Raw genomic sequence first — 24575 nt, 5'->3', positions numbered from 1 at the left:
TTTGTCAATGTTAAAAAAGTGTAAATACTGTCAACACTCGTCAAAATCTCGTTTGCAACGAGTCTATGAAGCATAGATCTATGAACGTTGGGCGCCGACTTTTCCTGCCACAAACCGCCTCGTGAAACGTGACGTTGTCATGGCAACGCTACTCGACGCTGCATTCCATTGATGCAGGATACGCGATCGACAGCTCAGAGCTGGCCGCCCACTCCAAAGAGGAGAATGAATAATATGAAACATACAATACGTGTATATTATTGACATAAAATAAATAAATCAACCAATCTTTAATAAAAAAATTTAACACATTTAAAAGAATACATTTTCCTTTATAAATTTCTGGGAGGGCGCCGCCCCACGAGCCGCCACTGACAACAATGATCAAGAAACCTTGACGGTCCGAGAAGCCAAGACCAAGACGAACAACGCTGCGCGTTTCCGCCAATCTAGTACAGCGAACTGACCAACAGAGCGCGACTCACGACAATAATCTCACTTGAAAACTGGTTTTGAATCATCATATCGCACTAAAAATAGGTTGGCAGTGCGCAAGCGCTTCCGTTCGTTCTTTTCTTCTTTTTGTGCGGTTGCTGCAATCGTGCGGTTGTTCGTCGGGTTCGCGGCATCAAAAAACGAAGATCTAATTAAAGATGGTTGGCACTGTAAGTATCCGCTTTGGCGCCGCCTCCGTCGACTAATCGGTCTGCCGTAGCCGACGGTCTACCCCGCGTCCGACTTCGACCCCGAGGCGGACGCCGCCGCTCTGAAAAAAGCCTTCAAGGGGCTGGGATCGGACGAGGATGCCATCATCGAGATCCTGACGAACCGGAACAACTCTCAGCGGCAACAAATCGCAGCCCAGTTCAAAACGATGTACGGCAAAGTAAGTAGGATGTTTTGAACCGACGGGCTTATCGGGCGTCGTGACCGGCCGCAGGACCTGATCAAGGAGCTGAAGAGCGAGCTGCGGGGCAACTTCGAGGACGTGATCGTGGCGCTGATGACGGAACCCATCGAGTTCCAGGCCAAGCAGCTGCACAAGGCCATCAGCGGGTTGGGCACCGACGAGGCCACAATCGTCGAGATCCTGAGCATCCACGACAACGACACCGTGGTCAGGATAGCGCAGGAGTACGAAGGACGTGAGTAGGTCGCGCGGTGGCGTCTCTTTGCTCATCTCTTTTCAGTGTACCAGCGGTCCCTCGAGAGCGACATCAAGGGCGACACCTCCGGCACCGTCAAGCGCCTGTTGGTTTCGCTGTCGACGGTGAGTCCCGCGCGGTTTGCTTCTCCCGTCTGCACGGTCACTTGCAGGGTCACCGCGACGAGTCCGAGACGGTCGACCCGGAGAAGGCCTTCGCGGACGCCCAGACCCTGCTGCGGGCCGGAGAGCTCATCCAGGGCACCGACGAGTCGGCCTTCAACGAGGTGCTCTGCCAGAGGAACCGCTCCCAGATCAGGGCCATCTTCGCCGAGTACGAGAACATCACGGGACACCCGTTCGAGACGGCGGTGGAGAACGAGTTCTCGCTCACCTCCAAGGAGTCGCTCCTGGCGCTTGTGCACTCGATACGCGACAGGACGGAGTACCTGGCCGTGAGATTGCACGACAGCATGGCCGGGATCGGCACCGACGATCGGACCCTCATCAGGATAGTCGTGGGTAGGTCGGAGATCGACCTGGAGGACATCAAGGAGGCTTTTCGGCTGAAGTACGACAAAACCCTGGCCGAATTCATCGAAGGCGACTGCTCCGGCGATTACAAAAAGTCTCTCCTTTCAGTGATCGCCTGAGAGGAATCGTGCCAAAATTGTTATACTTTGGATGTTTCCAAACTTGTTTCTCAAACCACCGGGAAATCTACAGTATTGATTACGTAAATAAATAATAAATTACCGATTGTACGAATGTGTTACTTGGACATCCTCAAATTTAAAAAAAAATCAAGGTCTCGGAGCGCCCCCCAACTCAAATAAACGCGCAACATTCATACAATTCATTTTATTGCTCTTTATCTGACTCTGACTTATTACTCAGAAGATAAAAACAAATGACCTTGCGGTTGCTGTTGTGGAGATAAGAAGCGAGGCGATTGCTTGACACAATTGCATTCCAGCGGCGACTAGAAATTGTTTGGGAATTTAATAACAAAGAAGACGAAACCATTAAAATTACATTTATTTTGGTTGGTATTGTACCCTAAATCGGGGAAGTACACTTGCGCAACAATTCAGTCACGCTTCCGGTTGCTGTTGACAATAAAAATATTTTTCTCTGGTTCAGTTTACACTTAAATTTCCTGTTTCGGAAAAAAATTCCAAGAAAAGTACAAGCTTAAGGGGCGGCGGAGCGAGAGGCTCCGTTGAAAAGGAACGTTACTTTCTCCCCGCGCCGACGAGCATCCTCGAATGGATATGGATGACGAGGTGGAAATGTGACCAGAAGTCGATAGAAAAAAAAATCGTATAATAAAAATAATTTGTAACTTAATAGGGATTTTATTTTTAGGGTTGGCAGCGTAACAGACATTTAATATGGCCCAAACTGTACAGTGTACATGACTGACGCTGTGACTGTGACGTCATCCTATTATTCACATACAAAAAAATTAATTGTTTCTTTTTTCGTAAAGTTAAAGTGATAAGATAACGCCTTAAACAAAGACTATAAATCGTGAGTTCGAATGCATTATTGTTTTTACCTTCGTTAGCACGAATAAAATTTCCCAAGTAAATATTTTTATTTGTTAGAACATAACCTCAATTGTAAAGTCGATACACACGACAAGTTGTTATTCATATAACTATTCTGATTCCTGATAACAAAATGCGTGAGAGATGTGCGGTGCTAGACTGTAAAACCGGTTCAGATTGCGGTAATGAGCGAGTCACTCTGTTTCCGATTCCGAAGAACAAGTTGGTAATTTGGCAAAAAGCACTGCCTTATATAGACAAAAAACTGACCCACCGCGACGTCATCTGTGAGAAACACTTTCGCAAAAGCGACATAATCAGAGACATGAAAACGCGCGACGTAAGTTTGTGAAGATGTAAGTTTTGTTTAATCAGTGTTGTGTTGCAGCCCGGTCTGAAGAAGCCTAAATTGGCACCTGGCGCAGTTCCTTCCGTTTTCCGTGGTTCCAAGAACAAGCCGGTGACACCTCGCGGCAAGAAATTAGAAGAAAAGATAATTGAACAAGTCAGCAAGAAGACACCGGTGTCGAAGACGCAACTCAAAGCAGTCAACACAGAAACTTTTTTAGTAAGTACTGTACTGGTGAGTCATCAGTGCACTGAAAAGTTTTAGGATCCGGCCGTCCGAAAAAACTTCAACAAAAAAATACAAGAACTGAGATTGAAGCGCAAGTCTGGCAAAACCTTCTCCAAGAAAGAATATGATGAGTTGGTATCGAAGGCGAGGAAATCACCTAAGAACTGCCAGTACGATGTGGTCAGCGATCAGGGTGCGACGAGATTGGTGGACAAGAAGGCAAAGAGTAAATTCTACGCCCACGACGGCGAACTCTTCGATCTGTTCCACCACGTCCACGTCGACTTGAAACACGCCGACGGCCCGAAAATTCAAAAAGAACTGAACAAGAAATACAAAAACATCGCTTACGGCGATATCTGCGCGTTCGTAAATCTGTGTCCCACGTGTTCAGGGGGGGCAAAAAAGAACACCGACGAGGACGAGCAAACGCAAAATGGGAGCAACAGCGTTGGGACGCCTCTTCAAGTGAACAAACGAAAATCGAAAAGCGACAAAAACAAATCTGGTCTCTGTAAAAACTGCGACAAAAAAGCTATACCTCAATTCGCACTCTGTCCTGGTTGTAAGTTGAAAGCTGACGTTGATCCTTCTCTGGACCAGTTGTGTTTGTACTTAACCAACGACCGTTCGAGCAGGGTAGATTTACGACGGTTTGTATTTTTGTGATCTCACAGACAACTGTTGCAGTCGGTAGGCGCGAAACTAAACTTCCAGACACTGCTGCAACGAGAAAGGGCAATGTTCAAAATGAGCCCCTTTTTGTCCAAAGAGAAATATGACGAACTGTTGGCTCAAGTGAAGGAAGCGAAGGCCGCCACGGATAAAAAGCAGTTTCAACTGTTATTGAAAAACCACGACACGGTCGAACTCGAAGGTGTCACTCGACTGATAAGACCCACTCTACGAGGATACATCTTCAAGTATTACCTCCACCTCGACGAGTTATACGACATTTTGCAGTACACTCATCTCCAGCTGGAACACGGTTCTTGGCAGAAAATATTCTCGGCGTTCAAGAAAGTCTTTGTAAACGTCACTTTCAGGGACATCGTCACCTACCTGAGCCTGTGCGAAACGTGCTCAAAGAACTGGACCAATCAGTCTTCGCCGACTAAGTAGGCAATGCTCTGTCCACTGAAAAAGCACTCTACAAAGCGTTTTAGTTTGGACGGCAAGTGCTTTCTTTTACATGGGGGATGTTTACACACGCGACAGCAGCGAATGTTGTAATCCCACTTGTACAGAAATGCTTTTCGCACAAGTTGCGTATATTTTTTTCGCCGTCATTTTATGTGTTAAGTAACATTATTAAAAAAAAAAACGACCTTCAATATGTAAATCGGATGGCGTTAATTGTCAATTGCGTAATTCTGGTGACCAACTGAAAGTAAAAAAAATGTCACCAAGTCGAATTGTGCTCATTTAGGGCCAGTTTACACAAGTGAAATTAAGCTAATCAAACGTGAGATTAACTGAACACGTGATCAGACTGAACCAATCGAGTTTCGGATTCGCATTCGATTTAAATATTTAATTCTCTTTCAATAAACTGGCCCTTAGAGTTGTTTTGTAACTAGGATTAAGTAAATTAAACAAAACTCGATTATGTGTAGATGTACTACAGTGTCAAATAAAGTTCTCTGAAATGAAATGCATAGTTTTATTTTGCATCACAAAAAAAATAAATACGTAAATGCTCACATTACGAGCATAATATTAATTAAAAAACAACTTTTTCCCAGAGATCGTGTGATGTAAATTGCGTTTTTGGGGTAAACTGAAACTCTCTCAAAGCGTGTCAAATAACAAAACAGTCAATGAGAGCACATGTAAACAACTTTTATTCGCATTCATTATTGCAATATGCCTATTTTTAACCTGCAGGAGGTTGCCTGAAAAGGGTTCTTCTTGGTTGGAAAGTGACCACTTGCATCTCTTGGTAGGAAAGTGACATTCCTGTCAATTCTCGAAAACGTCAATGTTAAATGTTGGTTCAAAGTATACATTTTGATTATTTTCAGATTCTAAATGGGATATGTTGTTGTCAAACGAATAGAGAAACACATATTCAAATTTTCACCCGAATAACAGCAATATTTTTTGTTCAATTTGTCAAATATAACCTCAAATTAAAAAACTATTCAATGTAATATTGTCATGCCTACTTGAGAATTTCTTTTCCAATAAAAACCCATATGATGATATGATAATAATAATAATATGATGTACAGTTAATTTCAAAATTATCGAGTACACCTCAAAAATCAAGAAGTCGATTTAATACAGTTTTTTCCACATGTAAAGATGCCTTTTTGAAATTTGAATGTCATATTTTTTATATAGGTTAGGTAAGTTTGACAACATAAAATCTCGTTGATATTTTAGAACACCATAATAGTGTCTGTTTTATCCTCTGCACGGTGCTCTTGGCGATGTTATAATAGTGGGCTACCCTCCGGATCGACCACCTTTCTTCTAATTTGGAAAGAATGAGCACTTTCGCGTTTTCCGTTAGATTAGATATTTTGTTTGTCAAAATTGACATTGATCATTGACAAAAAATGTAAGTGCATTTTACACTGTAGAAAATTAGGTGTACTCTATAATTTTGAAATTAACTGTACAGTAATGAACTCTGGAAGTTTTCTGCGTTGATGCCACCTAAAAATCCTTCACATTTGGATTACATTTTTTTCATTTATGCTACATTAACTTTTAATTTTTTTGTTCGCGATTCATTCCAGCAACGTCAACTGATTATGATTAATATTTCCTCGACAATAGAAAATACAACGAATCACTGTTTCAAATCATTGTTAAACTTGGCAAACATTAAAAAAAATCATTTAATGAGGACATAAAATGCGAAAACAGCGTCACCGCCGTTCCGATTATTTTATTTTCGTAACAACAGGAGGTGAAACTTTAAATTGTTGTGTTATTTTCGCAATAATCTAATCGCGAATTTTCCTATTCAATTTTTTACGCTGCCGTTGCACCAAACAACAAAAAAATAAAATTAACCGAGGGTAAAAAACGCGCACCCATTTGTACGGCCACGATATTTGCATAATTGCTTTCTGGGGACGTGTCTCAACGATAAATTAGACGTTTGTTCGTCCAGTTCTCGTTAATATTTCATTGGCCGCTAAAAAACACTCAAATACTTCCGGACGATAAGACAAGTGCGCCTACACGAGATTTCCTTTAAAACACTCCAGTTGCAATTTCTTGTTATCGACAGTCACTCGTCGATAGGAAACAACAAAACCTTCTTATCGCCGGTGTCATCGATTGCGTGCGAACTAGGTGAGCTCCATTTAAAAAATTAATTAGATAAGGACTGCTCCCTGCAAGCGGTCTTGCATACTTTTTTCTTCCTCCTTGCAACGGAAAAATGCAAGTGTCGAGTGCACTCTCGTGCCCCTGGCGCCGCGCTTTCCACCGCTCGGAAAAAGAAATACAGAAAGTGCCATCATCATCATGGGTTATCAATTTTACAGATTTAGTAGCGATCGATGACAATAAATTGTTGCGTAACAATGCGAGAATCCTTATTTTGACAGAAGTGACCTCGTACGTTTTTCAAGGTAACGCGATCCATAGATACGAAACGAGAAAAACAAGAACAATTACCCATCGCGCCTGGATGACAAAACTTTCGCTGGGCTTAATCACGTGATCGAATGACCTTGTTTACCACTGTCAACTCAACGAGCAGTTTGACGTAAGCGGTCGTCGAAGAAGCGCCCGTTAGTCACCATCCAGTGGGAAATTCTTGTTACTCAGTGATTAAAAACATCAACAAGAACACATTATAAAGGTAGGGATTGTGTAAGTTGGCCCTAATTCTGCGGACGTGGCACCGACTGATAGGTTAATTCGACGAGTTAAATAAGAGCAAAGATACCGGTAGAGAAAACAGGCAGTCGCCACGATCGGTTTCAATAATACAGTAATTGTTTCGTCTGGTTTCAGGTCAACATGAGCTACCCAGGTTACCCTCCTTATCAACAGGTATGTTAATTGCGGCTCGGTTGTGGTAAATCGGGGCTTGCTGATAAACGACCTGCATTAGTGTAACAGTCGGTGGAAGTTTTTCATAAGTGGGTCATCAACCCCTCGACCCCACCCCGACGCTTTAAAATCCCTCAGATGTTGTCCAAGTAACATTACTAACGTTAACAATGTGACGTCAGTGTTGCTGTTGTAAAAAAATCACTTTCACCGCCTGCTTGACGCCAAAACTGACGAAAAAACATCGACGTGACTATTGATTTTTGCTAGGGTTCGAACTCTTCTCCATATCCGCAACATCCGGACCCGTCGCGTCCACCCAACTCCGGAGCGCCCTATCCCCAGAGTTCCGCTCCTTACGCCCAGCAGGGCGGCGTTTTCCCCCCCAGCGTGGGCTACAATTATGGCTCGCCGATGTACATGCCGCAGCCGTTCGCGGGGTACCCGCAAGCGGGCGGCGGCGCCCCTTATCCTTCCGGGGGTTCGCCCTATCCGGCGGGGGGCTCCCCCTATCCATCTGGAGGTTCCCCTTATCCTGCCGGTGGTTCCTCTCATGCCTCCGGCGGATCTCCCTATCCTCCCGGTGGTGCCTCCGGCGGTTCTCCCTATCCTCCCGGTGGTGCCTCCGGCGGCTCCCCCTATCCTTCCGGCGGCTCCCCCTATCCTTCCGGTGGTTCCCGCCCTCCCAGCGGTTCCCCCTACCCGTCCGGTACTCCCTCCTACCCCCAGTCGGCACCGTACCAAGGACAACAGAGTAGTTATACCCGTGGACACGCCTCACCTAACTATTCACCCTCCCCTAACTACGGACAACACGCAGCACCCAAGGTAGAGAGTCGAAGTACTCAATTAACCCCTCGTATTGATTTCCGAATTGCAGAGGTCGCCAACAGTGGTACCTGCCCATCCGTTCAACCCGCGCGATGACGCCGAAGTACTTCGCAAAGCGATGAAAGGATTCGGTACTGACGAAAAGGCGATCATCAACGTGCTGGCCAGACGTACCAACGCCCAAAGACTCGAGATCGAAGTCCAATTCAAGACCCTGTACGGCAAGGATCTGATCAAAGACCTGAAGAGCGAACTGACCGGAAACTTCGAGAACCTCGTCGTGGCGATGATGACTCCACTTCCCCAGTTCTACGCGAGGGAGATGCACGACGCCATCAGCGGTCTGGGCACCGACGAAGACGTCCTCATCGAGGTGATGTGCACGCTGAGCAACGCCGAGATCCGCACGATTGCACAGGCCTACCATAAGAGTATAAACGCGCCAGCGTTACATGACTCGGTACTGAACGTTTTCTTCCAGCGTACTACCAGAACCTAGAGAACGACCTGAGAGGCGACACCGGCGGCCACTTCAAGCGCTTGATGGTGTCGCTGTGCAGCGCGGGGCGCGACGAGTCCATGATGACCAACCCCCAGGCGGCCACCGCCGACGCCCAGGCGCTCCTCAGAGCCGGAGAACTCCAATTCGGCACAGACGAGTCGACATTCAACATGATCCTCTGCCAGAGGAACCACGCCCAGTTGCGCATGATCTTCGAAGAGTACCAGCGCCTCACCGGACACGACATCGAAAAGGCGATCAAGAGCGAGTTCTCGGGGGACATCGAGGAAGGGCTGTTGGCGGTGGTGCGCTCCATCAAGAACCAGTCGGCGTTCTTCGCCAAGCGCCTGAACAAGAGCATGAAGGGGATGGGGACCAACGACCGCGACTTGATCAGACTGGTGGTGACGAGGAGCGAGATCGACATGGGGGACATCAAGAGAGAGTACGCTGCCAAATATGGAGAGTCTCTGGCGGACGCCATCAAGGTAAGCAATTTCCGTCGAGCTGACGTTATAGTCCAATGCACTTGTTTTTGTTGCAGGGTGATTGTTCCGGAGACTACAAGAAATGTCTTCTGGCTCTGATCGGCGAATCGTAACTTGTCGTGTCAAATTTCAAATATTTAACAATCTTGTGAACACATGCTCGAAGTGTATTTATCTACTAGATTTTTAATACTGTTGTCCTGTTTCTACGAGATCAAATATCTCTATTCTTTGAAACAGTTTATTGAATTATTGACGTATATAGATGTACTAATTGGATGACACATTTTAGCGGTGCCAAGTGTACAAACCATCAAGTGCAAATAAAATGTTTTCAACTCATTCCGTCGCTTTGTCATTCCTAATCGCTTGAATTGACGCAAAACAAATCAATCGACCAAAATTAATTCGACTGTGACACGTCACGCCGATTCCAGCAGATGGCGTCTCTTTTCCACAAACACGTGATTAAAATTATAAACAAAGCGGGCGTGGCATCCTGGCATCGCGAAATCCTGCGTTGTTTTCTGTCAAATAGTGTGACAGTTCACGAAGTGATGTTTGTTGATTATATCTGATCGTAAGTTTTGTGGGAGATAAACGTCAACATCATATACAGCGTGACTGAAAAAAGTGACTCAACATCTCCAGAAATAGATTTGTACGCATCGGAAACAAAATTGTAACAGCTGTTTATGGCTGATGCTTTGTTTACGTATGTTAAGGATTTTTTTTACGTCTGGTGGTAAAAAATTATTCCAATGACAAATCTGGCTGGACCTTGCGCAACTTTCGCGACCACAATACCGTCTGAATAATCAATTAGTCATCGATTGCGTTTACAATTTTAAGTACGTAAAAACAAGGTTATAAGACCGATCTTATCTCTCAGTAGCAGTCCAACTGTCGACGCTTAACGTAAACTTATTTTTTTTTGTGTTATTTAATCAAGTAATAACGAAAACTAGTGCAGAGGTAAGATTACTCACTTTTGTGAATTTCGGAACAAAAATCGGCATCCACTCTGCGACTTGTGGAACACCTGTAAATAAGAATTTCTTGTGTCAGATCAAACAAAAATATCTTGGGTTCGAGTGTACAAGACACAAAATCTCATCTAATAATATTTAATTTGGGCAAACATCTCAATACGTTACTACAAATTTGTTTGTCGTGCAATAATTTTGTCTCCTTTTAGATCAATATGAATCAATCTGGCTATCCTTACCCTCAGGTATGTTACCCTATTTACTAATCTAGAAAAATATTTTGCTACCGATAACACGTACAAAAGCTTAAATAGCTTTACAGATAAGTTAAAAAGTACACATTATATAAAAAGCGGAGTGCGTTCGAATATTGTGGAACAATTATTTTAACGAGAACTGTTTCACAATTTTTTTTAATGAAAACGGGTCATCGGATGGCGCCAAACGAAACAAATAACATTCGAGAGCTTGTCACAACCGAAAACCTGTGTTTTGTTAGGGTCCCAACTCTCGCTCTGCTCCATACCAGTCTCGTCCCCCCAACACTGGAGCACCTTACCCTCCCAATCCCGCGCCCTACCCCCCGCAAGGTGGCGTCTTCGCACCCAGTTTGGGTTTCAATGTCGGCTCTCCCATGTACATGCCCCAACCCTATGCCGGAGTGGGCTACCCCTCGTCCACAAGCGGAGGATCGTACATGTCAAGTTCGCCCTACCCCTCAGCGAAACCGGCTTACCCCCCATCGCAACCCGCCTACCCTCCATCACAACCGGGCTACCTTCCATCGCAACCAGCTTACCCCCCATCGCAACCAGCTTACTCCTCATCTCAGTCGCTTTACTCTTCGTCTCGATCATCCTACCCCTCGACGCAACGACCTTCCTCCTTCAGTCACGCCCCTCCATCGTCGTCCCCCTACCGTCAATCGTCTTCGTCTTATCCTGGTCAGCAATCGTCTCATGGTCAACCCTACCCTCATTCTTACGGACCCGGTGGTGGACACCCCAGAGGAGTCAAGGTACTGTACCTCTCTCCTCTGGGATTGGCTGAATGAATCGCTGATTGCAGAGCTCCCCGACTGTGGTACCGGTGCAAGGGTTCAACCCACGCCAAGATGCGGAAGTCTTGAGGAAGGCCATGAAAGGCTTCGGAACCGACGAGAAGACCATCATCAACGTCCTCACCAAACGTTCGAACGCCCAACGTTTGGAGATCGCCGTTCAATTCAAGACCCTCTATGGCAAGGACCTGATCAAAGAGCTGAAGAGCGAGCTGAGCGGAAACTTCGAGAACACGATCGTGGCGTTGATGACGCCGCTACCCCAGTTCTACGCCAAAGAGTTGCACGATGCCATCAGCGGTCTGGGCACCGACGAAGACGTCCTCATCGAGGTGATGTGCACCTTGACGAACGCGGAAATCTACATCATCAGAGAAGCGTACGAGAAGAGTAAGACTCGACACCGCCAAAACTGACCCAAAAATCTATTTCACAACTCGTAGCGTACCACCGAAACCTTGAAAGCGACCTGAAAGGCGACACCAGCGGCCACTTCAAACGCTTGATGGTGGCGCTGTGCAGCGCGGGACGCGACGAAAGCATGGTCACGGATCAGCAGAAAGCGGCAGCTGACGCCCAAGCCCTCTACAACGCCGGAGAGAAAATCTGGGGCACCGATGAGTCCGTCTTCAACATGGTCCTCTGCCAGCGCAACTACGCCCAACTTGGACTTGTCTTTCAAGAGTACCAACGTATCACCGGCCACGACCTCGAAAAGGCAATCAAGAGCGAGTTTTCGGGCGACATCCAAGAGGGACTCTTGTCCGTTGTGCGGGCCATCAAGAATAAACAAGCGTTCTTCGCCAAGAGACTGTACAAGAGCATGAAGGGTTTGGGAACGAACGATCGCGACTTGATCAGACTAGTGGTGACGAGGTGCGAGATCGACATGGGCGAGATCAAGAAGGAGTACAAAGCCAACCACAAAGAGTCTTTGGCCGATGCTATCAAGGTGAGTTGAGCGATGCGGTGTCCACCTCTTGCAACTCACTCTTCTTTCAGGGTGACTGCTCCGGCGACTACAAGAAATGTCTTCTGGCCCTGATCGGCGAATCGTAACTTGTGACTTGTGTCAAATGTAAAATATTTAACAATCTTATCAAGTGTATTTATGTAATAGATTTTTAATACTGTTGACCTCTTTCTACGAAATATTCTTTGTTACAATTTACTGAATTACTGACGCATATAGACGTACTATTTTGTGTCATGACGATGTCACTTATTGGATGACGCATTCTAGCGGTGCTTGACATCTATCAAGTGTACAAACCATCAAGTGCAAATAAATTTTTTTCAAATAATTCCGTCGTTTTGTCTTTCCCTTTAGCCTGAATTGACGCAAAATAAAACAAATACATGATCAAAATTTTAATCAAATTTTAAAATAAACATTTCTTACATATTCATTTTTTTAATGAATATTTTTGTTAACATTTTTCTAAACCCTAATTCGACACTTCGCTCATCAGTTGAAACGAAAGAGTGAGTGAAAAATTTTTTGTGTGATAAAAACAACAATTTTTGTGAAAAAAAACGACCGTACTAATACCAACAGTTTTCACTGATTTTCATTCGAGATTTTAATCGAATAATTTATTTTTTTTTTTGCATATTTTATCGTAATGAAAGTGGGACTTTTTTACACGCAAATTCGTAATGAAAGTAGCACCTTTTTACACGAAAAATCGTAGTGAAAGTAGTACGTTTTTGCATCATTTTATTCCATCTCCTTGGAGATGATTGTCAAAGCATACCTATTTTTTTTTTTTTTTGTAATTTTTCATAAATCCTTTTAAACCAAATTACTCAACTTTTTTCGATATGCAAAAAAATAGTGTGTACAACATGTTATGAAAGTCTCTTTTTTTCACTTATTTGCTACGCCCTCGTTAATCAATCTGCAAATTGGTTAAAAAAGTATGACTTTCATAACTAGTTGTACAAATAACTATTTCCGTGCTTTGTTATCAATGCATGTGTAAACAGATGAGGGGGTATGAATTTTAGGGTTCAAATAATATTTAATTTTAACTCTCTTTTGAAGAATTTGCGGAAAAAATGATGTATAAAAAAATGTTTACATGTTACACCCGGTACAGTGACGTTTGTTGATTATATCTGATCGGGGGATTTTTTCGAAATAAACGTCAAAGCATCATATACAGAGTGACTGAACAAAACGACTCAGCATTTCCAGAAATAGATTTGTACGCATCGGAAACAAAATTGTAACAGCTGTTATGGCTGATGCTTTATTTATTTTTTAAGGATCTTGCTTTACCTCTTGTGATAAAAAAATGTTGCAATGAAAATCTGGCTGGACCTCGCGCAAATTTTAGCGAACACAATATCGTCTGAATCCTGAATCATCGATTCGTTATCGATTGCGCTTACAATTTTAAGAGGTTATGAGACCGCTTTTATCTCTCAGTACTAGTCTAACTGTTGATATTTAACGTAAACTTATTTATTTTGGTCTAACGCTAACAAAAACTAGTGCAGAGGTAAGATTACTCACTTTCGTCAATTTCGAAATAAAAATCGAGATCCACTTTTGCGACTGTAAATAAGAATTTCTTTTGTCAAACCAAACAAAAATATCTTCGGTTCCAGCAACATCGTCTAATTATATTTAATTTGATCAAACATCTCAACACGTTACTACAAATTTGTTTGTCGTCCAATAATTTTGTCTCTTTTTAGATCAATATGAGTCAATCTGGCTATCCTTACCCTCAGGTATGTTATCCTATTTACAAATCTTCAAAAATATTTTACTACCGATAACACGTAACAAACGCGCATCGCTCAAGTGGTTTTACAGATAAGTTAAAAAATACAAATTATAGGTAGGTATAACATTGGAGTGCGTTGTTTAACGTAATAATACAACACCTGTTCAAAAACTGTGCAATAATTATTTTAACGAGAACTGTTTCACAATTTTTTTAATGAAAACGAGCAACCAAATTGCGCCAGACAAATAACATTCGATAATTTATCACAAGCGGAAACCTGTGTTTTGTTAGGGTACCAACTCTGGTTCTACTCCGCACCAGTCTTGTCCCCCCCACAGTGGAGCACCTTACCCTACGAATCCGACGCCTTACCCCATCCACGGTAGCGTCTTCACGCCCAATTTGGGCTTCAATGTCGCCATGCAGTTGCCTCAACCCTATGCCGGGATGGGCTACCCCTCGTCCGCGAGAGGAGGATCATACATGTCAAGTTTGCCCTACCCCTCAGCACAACAGGGCTACCCCCCATCGCAACCGGCCCATCCTCCATCGCAACCGCCCTATCCTTCATCTCAACCGGCCTACCCGCCATCACAACCGGCCTACCCCCCATCCCAACCGGCCTACCTCCCATCTCAAACGCCCTACCCCTCGACGCAACCACCTTCCTCCATCAGTCACGCCCCCCTGTCGTCGTCACCATACCACCAATCATCTTCGTCTTATCCTGGACAGCAAACGACTCACGGTCAACCTTACCCTCATTCTAACAGTGGTGGACACTCCAAAGGAGTCAAGGTGTTGTACCTCTCTCCTTCGGGATAAAGTGAATGAATCGTTGATTGCAGAGCTGTCCGACTGTGGTACCGGTGCAAGCGTTCAACCCGGGTCAAGACGCGGAAGCCTTGAGGAAGGCCATGAAAGGCTTCGGAACCGACGAGAAGACCATCATCAACGTCCTCACCAAACGTTCGAACGCCCAACGTTTGGAGATCGCCGTTCAATTCAAGACCCACTACGGCAAGGACCTGATCAAAGAGCTGAAGAGCGAGCTGAGCGGAAACTTCGAGAACACGATCGTGGCGCTTATGACGCCGCTACCCCAGTTCTACGCCAAAGAATTGCACGATGCCATCAGCGGTCTGGGCACCGACGAAGACGTTCTCATCGAGGTGATGTGCACCTTGACGAACGCGGAAATCCGCACCATCAAAGAAGCGTACCAGAAGAGTAAGTCTCGACAGTGCCAAAACTGACCCAAATCTATTCCACAACTCGTAGCGTACCACCGAAACCTTGAAAGCGACCTGAAAGGCGACACCAGCGGCCACTTCAAACGCTTGATGGTGGCGCTTTGCTGCGCGGGACGCGACGAAACCATGGTTACGGATCAGCAGAAAGCGGCAGCTGACGCCCAAGCTCTCTACAACGCCGGAGAGAAAATCTGGGGCACCGACGAGTCCGTCTTCAACGTGATCCTCTGCCAGCGCAACTACGCCCAACTTGGACTGGTCTTTCAAGAGTACAAACGTATCAGCGGCCACGATCTCGAAAAGGCGATCAAGAGCGAGTTTTCGGGTAACATCCAAGAGGGACTCTTGTCTGTTGTGCATTCCATCAAGAACAAACACGCGTTCTTCGCCAAGAGACTGCACAAGAGCATGAAGGGTTTGGGAACGCACGATCGCGACTTGATCAGACTCGTGGTGACGAGGTGCGAGATCGACATGGGAGACATCAAGAAGGAGTACAAAGCCAACCATAAAGAGTCTTTGGCCGATGCTATCAAGGTGAGTTGAGCGACGCGGTGTCCACCTCTTGCAACTCACTCTTCTTTCAGGGTGACTGCTCCGGCGACTACAGGAAGTGCCTTTTGGCTCTCATTGGAGAGGCGTAGTTTCATCTAGAGGTCTTAATATCTCATCGTCTTCTTCCAGCGCTCGTTAAAATCCAACATCTTAAAGCTTGTATCCAGTTTCTATGTGTTAATAAAACTGTGAAGAATTTTTCTGGAGTTTTACTCGTGTCCATTCCTAGACCGTCTGTGTTTCTGAGTCATAATCATTCTCGTAATCTGGCGAAAATTTTATTGATTTTTAAATACAGTTCAAACATCCTTCAAGATAAGACTGACGGGATTACCCAACCTTTCACGAACTCCCTCTAACAAAGAAAAAATATCTAGGTGAATCCTATAGCTGTTTTGGAGCGATTCCACGTAATCAACACAGCTTAACACCCTTCACCATTGACGCGAGTCCCAATTCCAAAATCTTACGCCTCCACACTGTTATCTTTCGACTCAGCAATCTTGGAAACTGTTATTTTTCAAACAAATTATTTTATTACCGTTACTCACTTTCACACCTATTCCATTGAATCATTTTCTACATATCCGCTATTCATATTAGAAAGATAAAAAGATTAAGTATATATAAAGTGTTACAAAGTCAACTCGGTCAGTAAGCAGTGTAGGAAGTGTGATTGTAGAACACTTTTTCGTGTGTTCTCTAGAAAACATTATCAAGGTAAGCACATCTATCTTCAAATATAGCAATGGAGAACACCAATCAAAATCAAGGAACTTCTTGAGGCTTGCTTTGAAATTTCACTCTTGCAAACTTCACAGTTTGTGGAATCGATGCAGAAACTCAATTTTCCAAATTTCAAAATTGATCAATGAATTCGTAAATTGCAGGAACCGTTGGACAACACTTGTCGGTGCATCATGGACAGAACAGCAAATCCCTTCACACTGAAGGTGTGTTATTCGGCGAAACAATTGTTTTCCCCGTGACTAAAACATTTTTCGCAGAGTTGTCCAAATGACCCTACAGTGTTCCCCACAAAATTTTTCCTGTCCACCGAGGACGCGCACAGGCTGAAGAAAGCTACGAATGGTTCAGGAACTGACAAAGAAACCATCATCCAAGTGCTGACAAACCGTTCCAACAGCCAACGTTTGGAGATCAAATCCCAATTCGAAAAACTCTTCACCGACGACCTCCTCGAACAACTCAAAAAACATCTGAGCGGAGACTTTCGCAATTTGATCGAAGCCCTCCTAACCCCCCTCCCGCAGCTCTACGCCCAAGAGCTAAACCGCGCCATCAAGGGTCTCGGCACCGACGAAAAAGTCCTCATCGAGATCCTCTGCACGCTCTCCAACTCCGAAATCCGAGCGGCCAAACACGCCTACCACAAGCGTAAGTCCCTCCGGTTCTCCCGCACCCTCGCTTAACTTATCTCCGCAGTGTACCACAAGCAGCTCGTCGACGACATCAAAGACGACACCAGCGGCAACTTCAAAAGTCTGCTGGAGCTGTTGGTGAGCTGTACGCGCGACGAGTACGCCACAGTCGACGTCGAAGAGGCCCAATCCGACGCCCAAGCTCTCTACGAGGCCGGAGAGAAGCGTTGGGGCACAGATGCGTCGTTCTTTAACCAGATCTTGGTTCGACGCAGTCGCGGTCAGCTCGCGTTGATCTTCGACGAGTACGAGAAGCTGACGGGTCACTCCATGGAAAAGGCGATCAAGGGGGAGTTTTGTGGAGATATCGAGGACGGACTCCTGGCGATCGTCGAATCGGTGAAGAACAAGGCGGCGTTCTTCGCCAAGAGGCTGTATAAGAGCATGAAAGGGATGGGGACTGACGACCGCACATTGATCAGGATCGTGGTGACGAGGTGCGAAATTGACATGGCCGAAATCAAGTGGGAGTACGAAGCCAACTATTCCAAGACTTTGGCCAACGCCATCAAGGTAGTAGGTGCAGAAAAAAACAGTTTCCTTTAAAGTTGATTTTTATTTGTCTAGGATGACACTTCGGGGGACTACAGGAAGTGTCTTTTGGCATTAATCGGAGAAGCGTAATTTATTTCTGAAGAATACTTTTTATTTTCTCGCAATAGGAACTAATCTACATAATAAAATATGTATGTATATGTTAAAATATAAATATGTTTAAACTATATTTACCTGTCTTATCTGTACACAAAGTCCGCACCCAAAGTCTGCCAAAATTTTTATGTTCCTAAACTTATATGTTCGTTACCTTGAATTTTATTTATTTCCCTTCCCTATTTTTTATCGAAGAGATATCAGCCGTAATCCTAACATAATATTCAGTTTGTTAGAACCTTTAGAAAATAGTTAGACATTGATTTCTCCCAATAAAAGAAACATCAAGGTAAGACTTTTATTAACAAGATTAAATCCCAAAAGTAACAAATCACTGTCGAATATTCAAATATACGGGGTGATTTATAATAGGTGTAAAAAACTTTGAAATCGTGTTCGGCATATTTTTTCCTGGTACGCGGTTGCGCGCGCCATTTACGAAATCCTGCAACGAAATGCGACGTCCTTATTGGTTAGTGGAATAAAGTAACCAATAGGGAGGTCGCCTTTCGTTGCAGGATTCTGTAAATGGCGCGCGCAACCGCCTACTAGGAAAAAATATACTATAGATCAGATTTAAATTTTATTGAAATAATTACTAATTTATTAAAGCACAACTTTAAAAAATAGATAAGTAGAAAAATAAATGATTATGAAATAAAAAAACTATCAACTATAGTTATAATTGTTTTACAAATTATGTTGTTAATTTCCATGGCCATTAGATTTTAAAGTTGTACTTTCATAATTATTTCAATAAAATTTAAATCTGATGTAGTTCTATAAATAAACAAAACAGGACCTATATTCATATAACATTTTTTTCTTAAAATGACTTCCCGAACACGATGTCAAAGTTTTTACACATATTATAAATCACCCTGTATAATTGTTTTTCGCATGCTACCGAGCAGATCTGTCGAATTGGCAGTTAAAAGTGAACAATATGGACAAAGAACTCGAGGAAAAGGTTTGTACCCAGACGGAGGGTCGTTCCTCTTATGATTAAAAAAATATTTGGCAGTTGCGACAACGACTCGCACTTGAGAAAAAGTGGCGATCGTCGGAGGAACCCGAACCCAAGACAGAGTCGATATTGTTGAACACAGCAGAACCCAAGGAAGAACTGACATTGTCGAAGGAACCCAATCCCACGACAGAGCACGCATTGTTGAACGAATCAAAACCCAAGGTAGAGCTAAGATTGACGAAGGAACCCGAACCCAAGGCTGAGCAGGCATTGTTGAACGAATCAAAACCCAAGGTAGAGCTAAGGTTGACGAAGGAACCCGAACCCACGACAGAGCAGGAATGTTTGGAGAAACCCGAATTCAAGCAAGAGCAGGCGGAGGACATAGAAAATTTCAAAAAGGCACTGGAGGACCGTGACCACCAAAATATCATCAACCTTTTAACAAAGCGCTCCGGGATGGAACGTTTAAAATTCAAAAAGTACGTGGAGCACTCTTACGCGACGGATTCGATCAATAAATCGATGCGAAAGAGCGCAGATTCCGCGGAATCTTGCGACAACGACGGATCGTATGTGACAAAGTCCGCCAAGAGCATTTTGATCAAAAAGGTGAAAAAGAAATTGAAAGGCGATTTTCAACATTTGATCGTGGCAATATTGACCCCACTTGCGACCTTCTACGCCGAAGAACTGCGCCGCGCATTCAAGGGCCTTGGCACCACAGAAGACGCCGTGCTGGAAATTCTCTGCACGGTGAACAACGACCAGCTCCAGGTTATCAAAAAGCACTTCGTCAAAAGTAAGCAGCTTGTGAAGTTTTACCCATAGAATTGGTTTTTTTTTTTTAAATAGTGTACAAGCGGGAACTGGTCGACGACATAAAGGGCGACACCAGCGGGAGCTTCGGCCGTCTTTTGGAGTGCCTTTCGAAAGGCGAACGGGACGAGTGTCCCCACCTGGACATCGAAAAACTAAAAGCCGAGGACCGAGAAGCTATGGTGAAACAGGTGAAGAGCGACGCCCAAGCGCTTTACGAAGCTGGAGTGAAGCGTTGGGGCACCGACGAGTCCGTTTTCTGCCAGATCTTGTGCCAACGGAGCCACGTCCACCTCCGTTTGATATTCGAGGAGTACATTAAGGTGTCCAGAAATATAGAAATGCATCAACACAAAATCGAGGCGGCCATCGAGACGGAGTTTACAAACGCCAGGGACAGATTCCTCGCGAATTATCAACGCAATCAAGATGTCCAGGAACTGATCGAAAAGGTGTTTTCAGATGAAGAGAAAAACAAGTATGAGGAGTTGGTAAAAACGCAAGAAGTGGAGGAAGCCATCGAAAATGTGTTTTTGGGTGATAAGAAAAATGTCTTGGAGGAGCATCGTAAAAATCGCAGAATCGAGGAGGTTATCAAGAGAAAGTTTTCGAATGATTTGGAAAATGTCCTCAAGGAGTATCGCGGGTTTTTGAATGCTAGGGACAAAGCCTTCGAGAAGTATCGCAGTCAGGGGGGCGAGGCAGTCATCAAAGAAATGATTCCGGGTGATGAAAATGTCATCAAGAAGTATAACGAATTGGTAAAAATCCAAAAGATAGAAGATCAAAACAATGCATTCGAGGATGGTCACAACTGCTTCAGATATCAGATGATCGAGGTCATCAATTGGAATTTTTTGAACGATGTGACGAACGCTCTCAGAAAGTATCGCTGGTTGGACGAAATCACAGAGATCGAGAAGGCCATCGAGGAGCTATTTTCGAGCGACAAGATAAATATCCACGAGAAGAATCGCAGGTCGCACACCAAAAGCCAAGGGGTCTGGAAGATCTTCGCAAGCCATTCGAAGAGTGTCCTCGAGGAGGACCACAAACACACGATCGAGGCGGCCATCGAGAACGAGTTTTCGGGCGATATGAAAAATGCGCTCCTGGCTATCGTCGAATCGGTGCAGAACAAACCGAAATTTTTCGCCAAACAGTTGCACAACATCATGAAGGAAATGAAATCAACCATCAAGACCAGGTTCAGGACCAGTATCCGCGACGTAATCAGAATCGTGGTGACGAGGTGTGAAAGAGACATGGCCGACATCAAGAAGGAGTATTTCGCCGAGTATGATTCATCTTTGGCTAAGGATATTGAGGTAGGCAGGCGGGTGTCTCTTCGTTTACGATTTTTGTCATTGTTGCAGGATACTACTGCAGGACCTCTGCGAGATTGTCTTTTGGCTTTGATTAACAAAAAATAATGGGTACAAGTCCACTTGGCAGCAGTAGCATATGCGGCACGTGTAGATCTATGTTAATTTTGCTTTTGAAAACTATCGATTTGTATTTTTAATTATTTCCAATCAAGTGATAACTGGTAACTGAAATTTGTAAATTAAGTGATACTCATAATGCGATTAAAAGAATTAAAACCGTTTGAACTTTGGGATATTGTCGTATATGCTTCGAAGCTTAAGACTTTAGTAGAGCATCAATAATAGACCCAAAGGACCTTCTTTTCAAATTGTTTACAATATTTTCACCAAAAGAGACCTGCTTAAGTGACTAAGAGTGACTGTAGTACACATTTTCTTGTTGACTTTTTTGAGTCTTCTCTATAAAAAATTGTCAAGGTAAGCACATCTATCTTATTTTTTCGCAACCCAAATTCAAATATAACAATGGAGAACAACAATGAAAACCAAGGAACTTCTTGAGACTTGCTTCAAAATTTCACTTTTGCATACTTCAGTTTGTGGAATCGATGCAGAAACTCAATTTTCCAAATTTCAACATTGATCAGTTAATTTGTAAATTACGGGAACCGTTGGGCGACACTTATGGGTGCATCATGGACAAAACAGCAAGTCCCTTCACACTAAAGGAGCGTTCTTCCGCGAAACAATTGTTTTCCCCGTGACAAAAATATTTTTTGCAGTGTTCCCCACGAAATTTTTATTGTCCATCGAGGACGCGCCCAGGCTGAAGAAAGCTACGAAAAGTTCACGAACTGGCAAAGAAACCATCATCCAAGTGCTGACAAACCGTTGCAACAGCCAACGTTTGGAGATCAAATCCCAAAATTCGAAAAACTCTTCACCGACGATCTCCTCGAACAACTCAAAAAACATCTGTGTGGAGACTTTCGCCATTTGATCGAAGCCCTCCTACCCCTCCTCCCGCAGCTCTACCCCCAAGAGCTAAACCGCGCCGTCCAGGGTCTCGGCACATATGATTAAATAACATTGACCTCTCTTATCTGTCACCCAAATTCTGCTAAAATCTATATGCCCCTAACCTTGTAAGCCTACAACCGTTACCTTGAATTTCGTTTCTCTATTTACAATATTTTTTATCAAAGAGATAGCAGCCGTAATTCTAAGGCAGTATTTAGTTTGTGATAACCCTTAGAAAATTGAGTTCTTCACAGCGAGACGTTGATTCCTCCAATAAAAGAAACATCAAGGTAAGATCTCTACTAACATGATTAAATCCCAAAAGTAACAATTCACTGTCGAATATTCAAATAATTGGCGGTTAAAAATGAACAATATTGTCAAGGGACTCAACAAAAAGATTTGGAAGCATACGGAGGGTCGTTCTTCTTATGATTAAGAAAATATTTGGACGACGACGCGCACTTGAGAAAAAGTAGAGATCGTTGGAGGAACCCGACCCAAGACGGTGTCGATGTTGTGGAACGAACCAGAACCCATGGTAGAGCTAAGATTGTTGAAGGAACCCAATCCCAGGACAGAGCAGGCATTGTTGAACGAACCAAAACTCAAGGTAGAGCTGAGATTGTCGAAGGAACCCGAAGCTAAGACAGAGTCGATGTTGTTGAACGAAGCAGAACCCAAGGCAGAGGTAAGATTGTCGAACGACCCCGAGCCCAAGATAGAGCAGGCACGGGTGGAGAAACCCAAATCCAAGCAACAGCAGCTGGACGACATAAAAAAGTTCAAAAAGGCGCTGTCGGAAGGCGACCACCACAATATCATCGACCTCTTAACAAAGCGCTCCAAAATGGCACGTTTAAAATTCAGACAGGACGTAGAGCAGTCTTACAACGACAGATCGGATGTGACGAAGTCTGGTAGAATCAATTTAATCGAATTGGTGAAAAAGAAGCTGAAAGGCGATTTTAAACATTTGATCGTGGCAATATTGACCCCACTTCCGACCTTCTACGCCAAAGAATTGCACCGCGCATTCAAGGGCCTTGGCACCAACGAAGACGCCGTACTGGAAATTCTCTGCACGGTGAACAACGACCAGCTCCGGTTTATCAAAAAGCACTACGTCAAAAGTAAGTTGGTTGTGGAGTTTTGCCGATAGAATTGTTACTGTTTCTTTTTTTTATGATAGAATACAACCGGGAATTGATCGACGACATAAAGGGCGACACCAGCGGGAACTTCGGCCGTCTTCTGGAGTCCCTTTCGAGCAGCGAGCGTGACGAGTGTCCGTACCTCGACATCGAAAATCTAAAAGCCGAGGACCGAAAAGCTATGGTGGAGCAGGCGAATATTGATGCCCAAGCGCTTTACGATGGTGGAGTGAAGCGTTGGGGCACCGACGAGTCCATTTTCTGCCAGATCATGTGCCAACGGAGCCATATCCAGCTCCGTTTGATATTCGAGGAGTACATCGAGGTGTCCAGACGTTCCAAGAAGGAGGATCCGAACAACAATGAATATGAGGACTTGGTTGTCCACGAGAATCGCAAGTCGCAGACCAAAAATCAACGGGTGAAGGACGTCATCAGGACAGTGTGCCGTTTGAAGAGTGTCTCCGAGGAGTACAACTCGGGATACGAAAAATACACGATTGAGGCAGCCATCGAGGAGGAGTTTTCCGGCGATATGAAAAATGCACTCTTGGCTATCGTTGAATCGGTACAGAAAAAACCGAAATTCTTCGCCAAACAGTTGTACCGCATCATAAAGGATATGAAATCAACCATCAAGACCAGGTTCAGGACCAGTATCCGCGACGTAATCAGAATCGTGGTGACAAGGTGTGAAATAGACTTGGACGACATCAAGAAGGAGTATGATACCAAGTATGGTTCTTTGGCTGACGCTATTAAGGTAGGCAACGCGGATGTCTCTTCATTTACGATTTTTGTAATTGTTGCAGGATAATACTACAGGATCTCTGCAAGAGGGTCTCTTGGCTTTAATTAAAGAATAATGGGTACTTGATGAACTTTACAAGTCCACTTGGCAGCAGTTGCATATCATGTAGATCTACGTTAATGTGGCTTTTTAAAACTATCGATTTGTATTTTATTTCTTATCAAGTATAATTGTAACTCACCAAACATTGTAAATTGATTGAGATAATGCATGTAGTGATTCAAAAAATTAAAAGCAATAATTTGAACTTTGAAATACAGGTATCGTCGTATAAGCTCATCAATAATAGGCGAAAAGGCCGTAAATTTCAAATTGTTTACGATATTTCAACTAGAAGAGACCTGTTTAAGTGACTTTCGCTGCTCGTTTGCGACAAAAAAACGATTTACAGACAGTTCCTAACCTAAAAAAGTGCGCCGGTACAATTTGCGTCGAACATTTCCCTCACGAAAGAATTCAAAGGTGGGACAAGTTAACGACTAAATTGTGTTATCTGGAGTAAATTTTACTCACCTGAAGCGGTGTCGATGCAGTTATTGCGAGTTAAACTGAAACAGCACTTCACAATCAAATTCGGACGATTTAGGTACTGCAGTGCTGCCACCCGTCGAGCGCTGTCACCAGGTGTAAATCAAAATAGGGAGAATAATTCAGTGAAAGGAGTTGT

General features: G+C 44.0%; 8 protein-coding genes across 17 annotated transcripts in view; 7 read left to right on the top strand and 1 right to left on the bottom strand.

The window, feature by feature from the left end:
* The window catches only part of Orc5 (origin recognition complex subunit 5), a 57482-nt gene extending 32925 nt beyond the window's left edge, over nucleotides 1–24557 (bottom strand). Inside the window, exons 1-2 of one of the 2 annotated variants that reach the window (XM_069043089.1) lie at nucleotides 24422–24557; nucleotides 10105–10157 (exon numbers count right to left, since the gene is read on the bottom strand). The gene's annotated coding sequence lies outside the window, so the exon portion shown is untranslated. The remainder of the gene's footprint in view (nucleotides 1–10104; nucleotides 10158–24421) is intronic. The other variant, XM_069043090.1, reaches the window with a different exon arrangement.
* LOC138127198 (annexin B9-like) lies at nucleotides 505–1906 on the top strand. Its single transcript, XM_069043095.1, has 5 exons — nucleotides 505–665; nucleotides 716–886; nucleotides 941–1145; nucleotides 1191–1270; nucleotides 1318–1906. The coding sequence occupies exons 1-5, from the start codon at nucleotides 654–656 to the stop codon at nucleotides 1795–1797; spliced, it is 948 nt and encodes a 315-aa protein (XP_068899196.1). The 5' UTR covers nucleotides 505–653; the 3' UTR covers nucleotides 1798–1906.
* Nucleotides 2525–4928, top strand: LOC138127193 (uncharacterized). Of its 2 annotated transcripts, none has more exons than XM_069043086.1 (5): nucleotides 2525–2677; nucleotides 2755–3037; nucleotides 3086–3265; nucleotides 3311–3913; nucleotides 3965–4928. In XM_069043086.1, the coding sequence occupies exons 2-5, from the start codon at nucleotides 2831–2833 to the stop codon at nucleotides 4394–4396; spliced, it is 1422 nt and encodes a 473-aa protein (XP_068899187.1). In that variant the 5' UTR covers nucleotides 2525–2677; nucleotides 2755–2830; the 3' UTR covers nucleotides 4397–4928. The 2 variants fall into 2 exon arrangements, with proteins under 2 accessions (XP_068899187.1, XP_068899188.1); XM_069043087.1 differs by having other exon boundaries at nucleotides 2531–2677; nucleotides 2915–3037.
* LOC138126612 (annexin A7-like) lies at nucleotides 6904–17824 on the top strand. Its single transcript, XM_069042407.1, has 11 exons — nucleotides 6904–7100; nucleotides 7256–7294; nucleotides 7565–8122; nucleotides 8175–8556; nucleotides 8607–9115; nucleotides 9172–9224; nucleotides 16346–16433; nucleotides 16604–16666; nucleotides 16721–17111; nucleotides 17160–17668; nucleotides 17723–17824. Exons 2-11 carry the CDS (start codon nucleotides 7262–7264, stop codon nucleotides 17777–17779), a joined length of 2643 nt encoding a protein of 880 aa, XP_068898508.1. The 5' UTR covers nucleotides 6904–7100; nucleotides 7256–7261; the 3' UTR covers nucleotides 17780–17824.
* Nucleotides 9576–12468, top strand: LOC138127191 (annexin B9-like). 6 transcript variants are annotated; one of them, XM_069043077.1, is made up of 6 exons: nucleotides 9576–9695; nucleotides 10314–10349; nucleotides 10604–11122; nucleotides 11173–11554; nucleotides 11608–12116; nucleotides 12167–12468. In XM_069043077.1, the coding sequence occupies exons 2-6, from the start codon at nucleotides 10320–10322 to the stop codon at nucleotides 12221–12223; spliced, it is 1497 nt and encodes a 498-aa protein (XP_068899178.1). In that variant the 5' UTR covers nucleotides 9576–9695; nucleotides 10314–10319; the 3' UTR covers nucleotides 12224–12468. The 6 variants fall into 6 exon arrangements, with proteins under 6 accessions (XP_068899178.1, XP_068899182.1, XP_068899179.1 ...); XM_069043078.1 differs by lacking the exon at nucleotides 9576–9695 and adding an exon at nucleotides 9790–9966; XM_069043076.1 differs by lacking the exon at nucleotides 9576–9695 and adding an exon at nucleotides 9960–10090.
* LOC138127192 (annexin B9-like) lies at nucleotides 13554–15911 on the top strand. Of its 3 annotated transcripts, XM_069043083.1 has the most exons (6): nucleotides 13554–13671; nucleotides 13871–13906; nucleotides 14197–14703; nucleotides 14754–15135; nucleotides 15187–15695; nucleotides 15746–15911. In XM_069043083.1, exons 2-6 carry the CDS (start codon nucleotides 13877–13879, stop codon nucleotides 15800–15802), a joined length of 1485 nt encoding a protein of 494 aa, XP_068899184.1. In that variant the 5' UTR covers nucleotides 13554–13671; nucleotides 13871–13876; the 3' UTR covers nucleotides 15803–15911. The 3 variants fall into 3 exon arrangements, with proteins under 3 accessions (XP_068899184.1, XP_068899185.1, XP_068899186.1); XM_069043084.1 differs by lacking the exon at nucleotides 14197–14703 and having other exon boundaries at nucleotides 13556–13671; XM_069043085.1 differs by lacking the exons at nucleotides 13871–13906; nucleotides 14197–14703 and having other exon boundaries at nucleotides 13651–13671.
* Nucleotides 17789–21216, top strand: LOC138127188 (annexin A6-like). The gene is made up of 5 exons (XM_069043073.1): nucleotides 17789–18095; nucleotides 18721–18776; nucleotides 18831–19578; nucleotides 19632–20923; nucleotides 20972–21216. Exons 2-5 carry the CDS (start codon nucleotides 18753–18755, stop codon nucleotides 21026–21028), a joined length of 2121 nt encoding a protein of 706 aa, XP_068899174.1. The 5' UTR covers nucleotides 17789–18095; nucleotides 18721–18752; the 3' UTR covers nucleotides 21029–21216.
* Nucleotides 21361–24163, top strand: LOC138127194 (annexin B9-like). The gene is made up of 4 exons (XM_069043088.1): nucleotides 21361–22233; nucleotides 22329–23076; nucleotides 23136–23860; nucleotides 23910–24163. Exons 2-4 carry the CDS (start codon nucleotides 22458–22460, stop codon nucleotides 23961–23963), a joined length of 1398 nt encoding a protein of 465 aa, XP_068899189.1. The 5' UTR covers nucleotides 21361–22233; nucleotides 22329–22457; the 3' UTR covers nucleotides 23964–24163.
* Nucleotides 24558–24575: the final 18 nt, after the last annotated feature.

Source organism: Tenebrio molitor, chromosome 3 (genome assembly GCF_963966145.1).
Source record: "Tenebrio molitor chromosome 3, icTenMoli1.1, whole genome shotgun sequence".
Taxonomy (NCBI): domain Eukaryota; kingdom Metazoa; phylum Arthropoda; class Insecta; order Coleoptera; family Tenebrionidae; genus Tenebrio; species Tenebrio molitor.
This window is presented reverse-complemented; position numbering and strand designations above follow the sequence as displayed.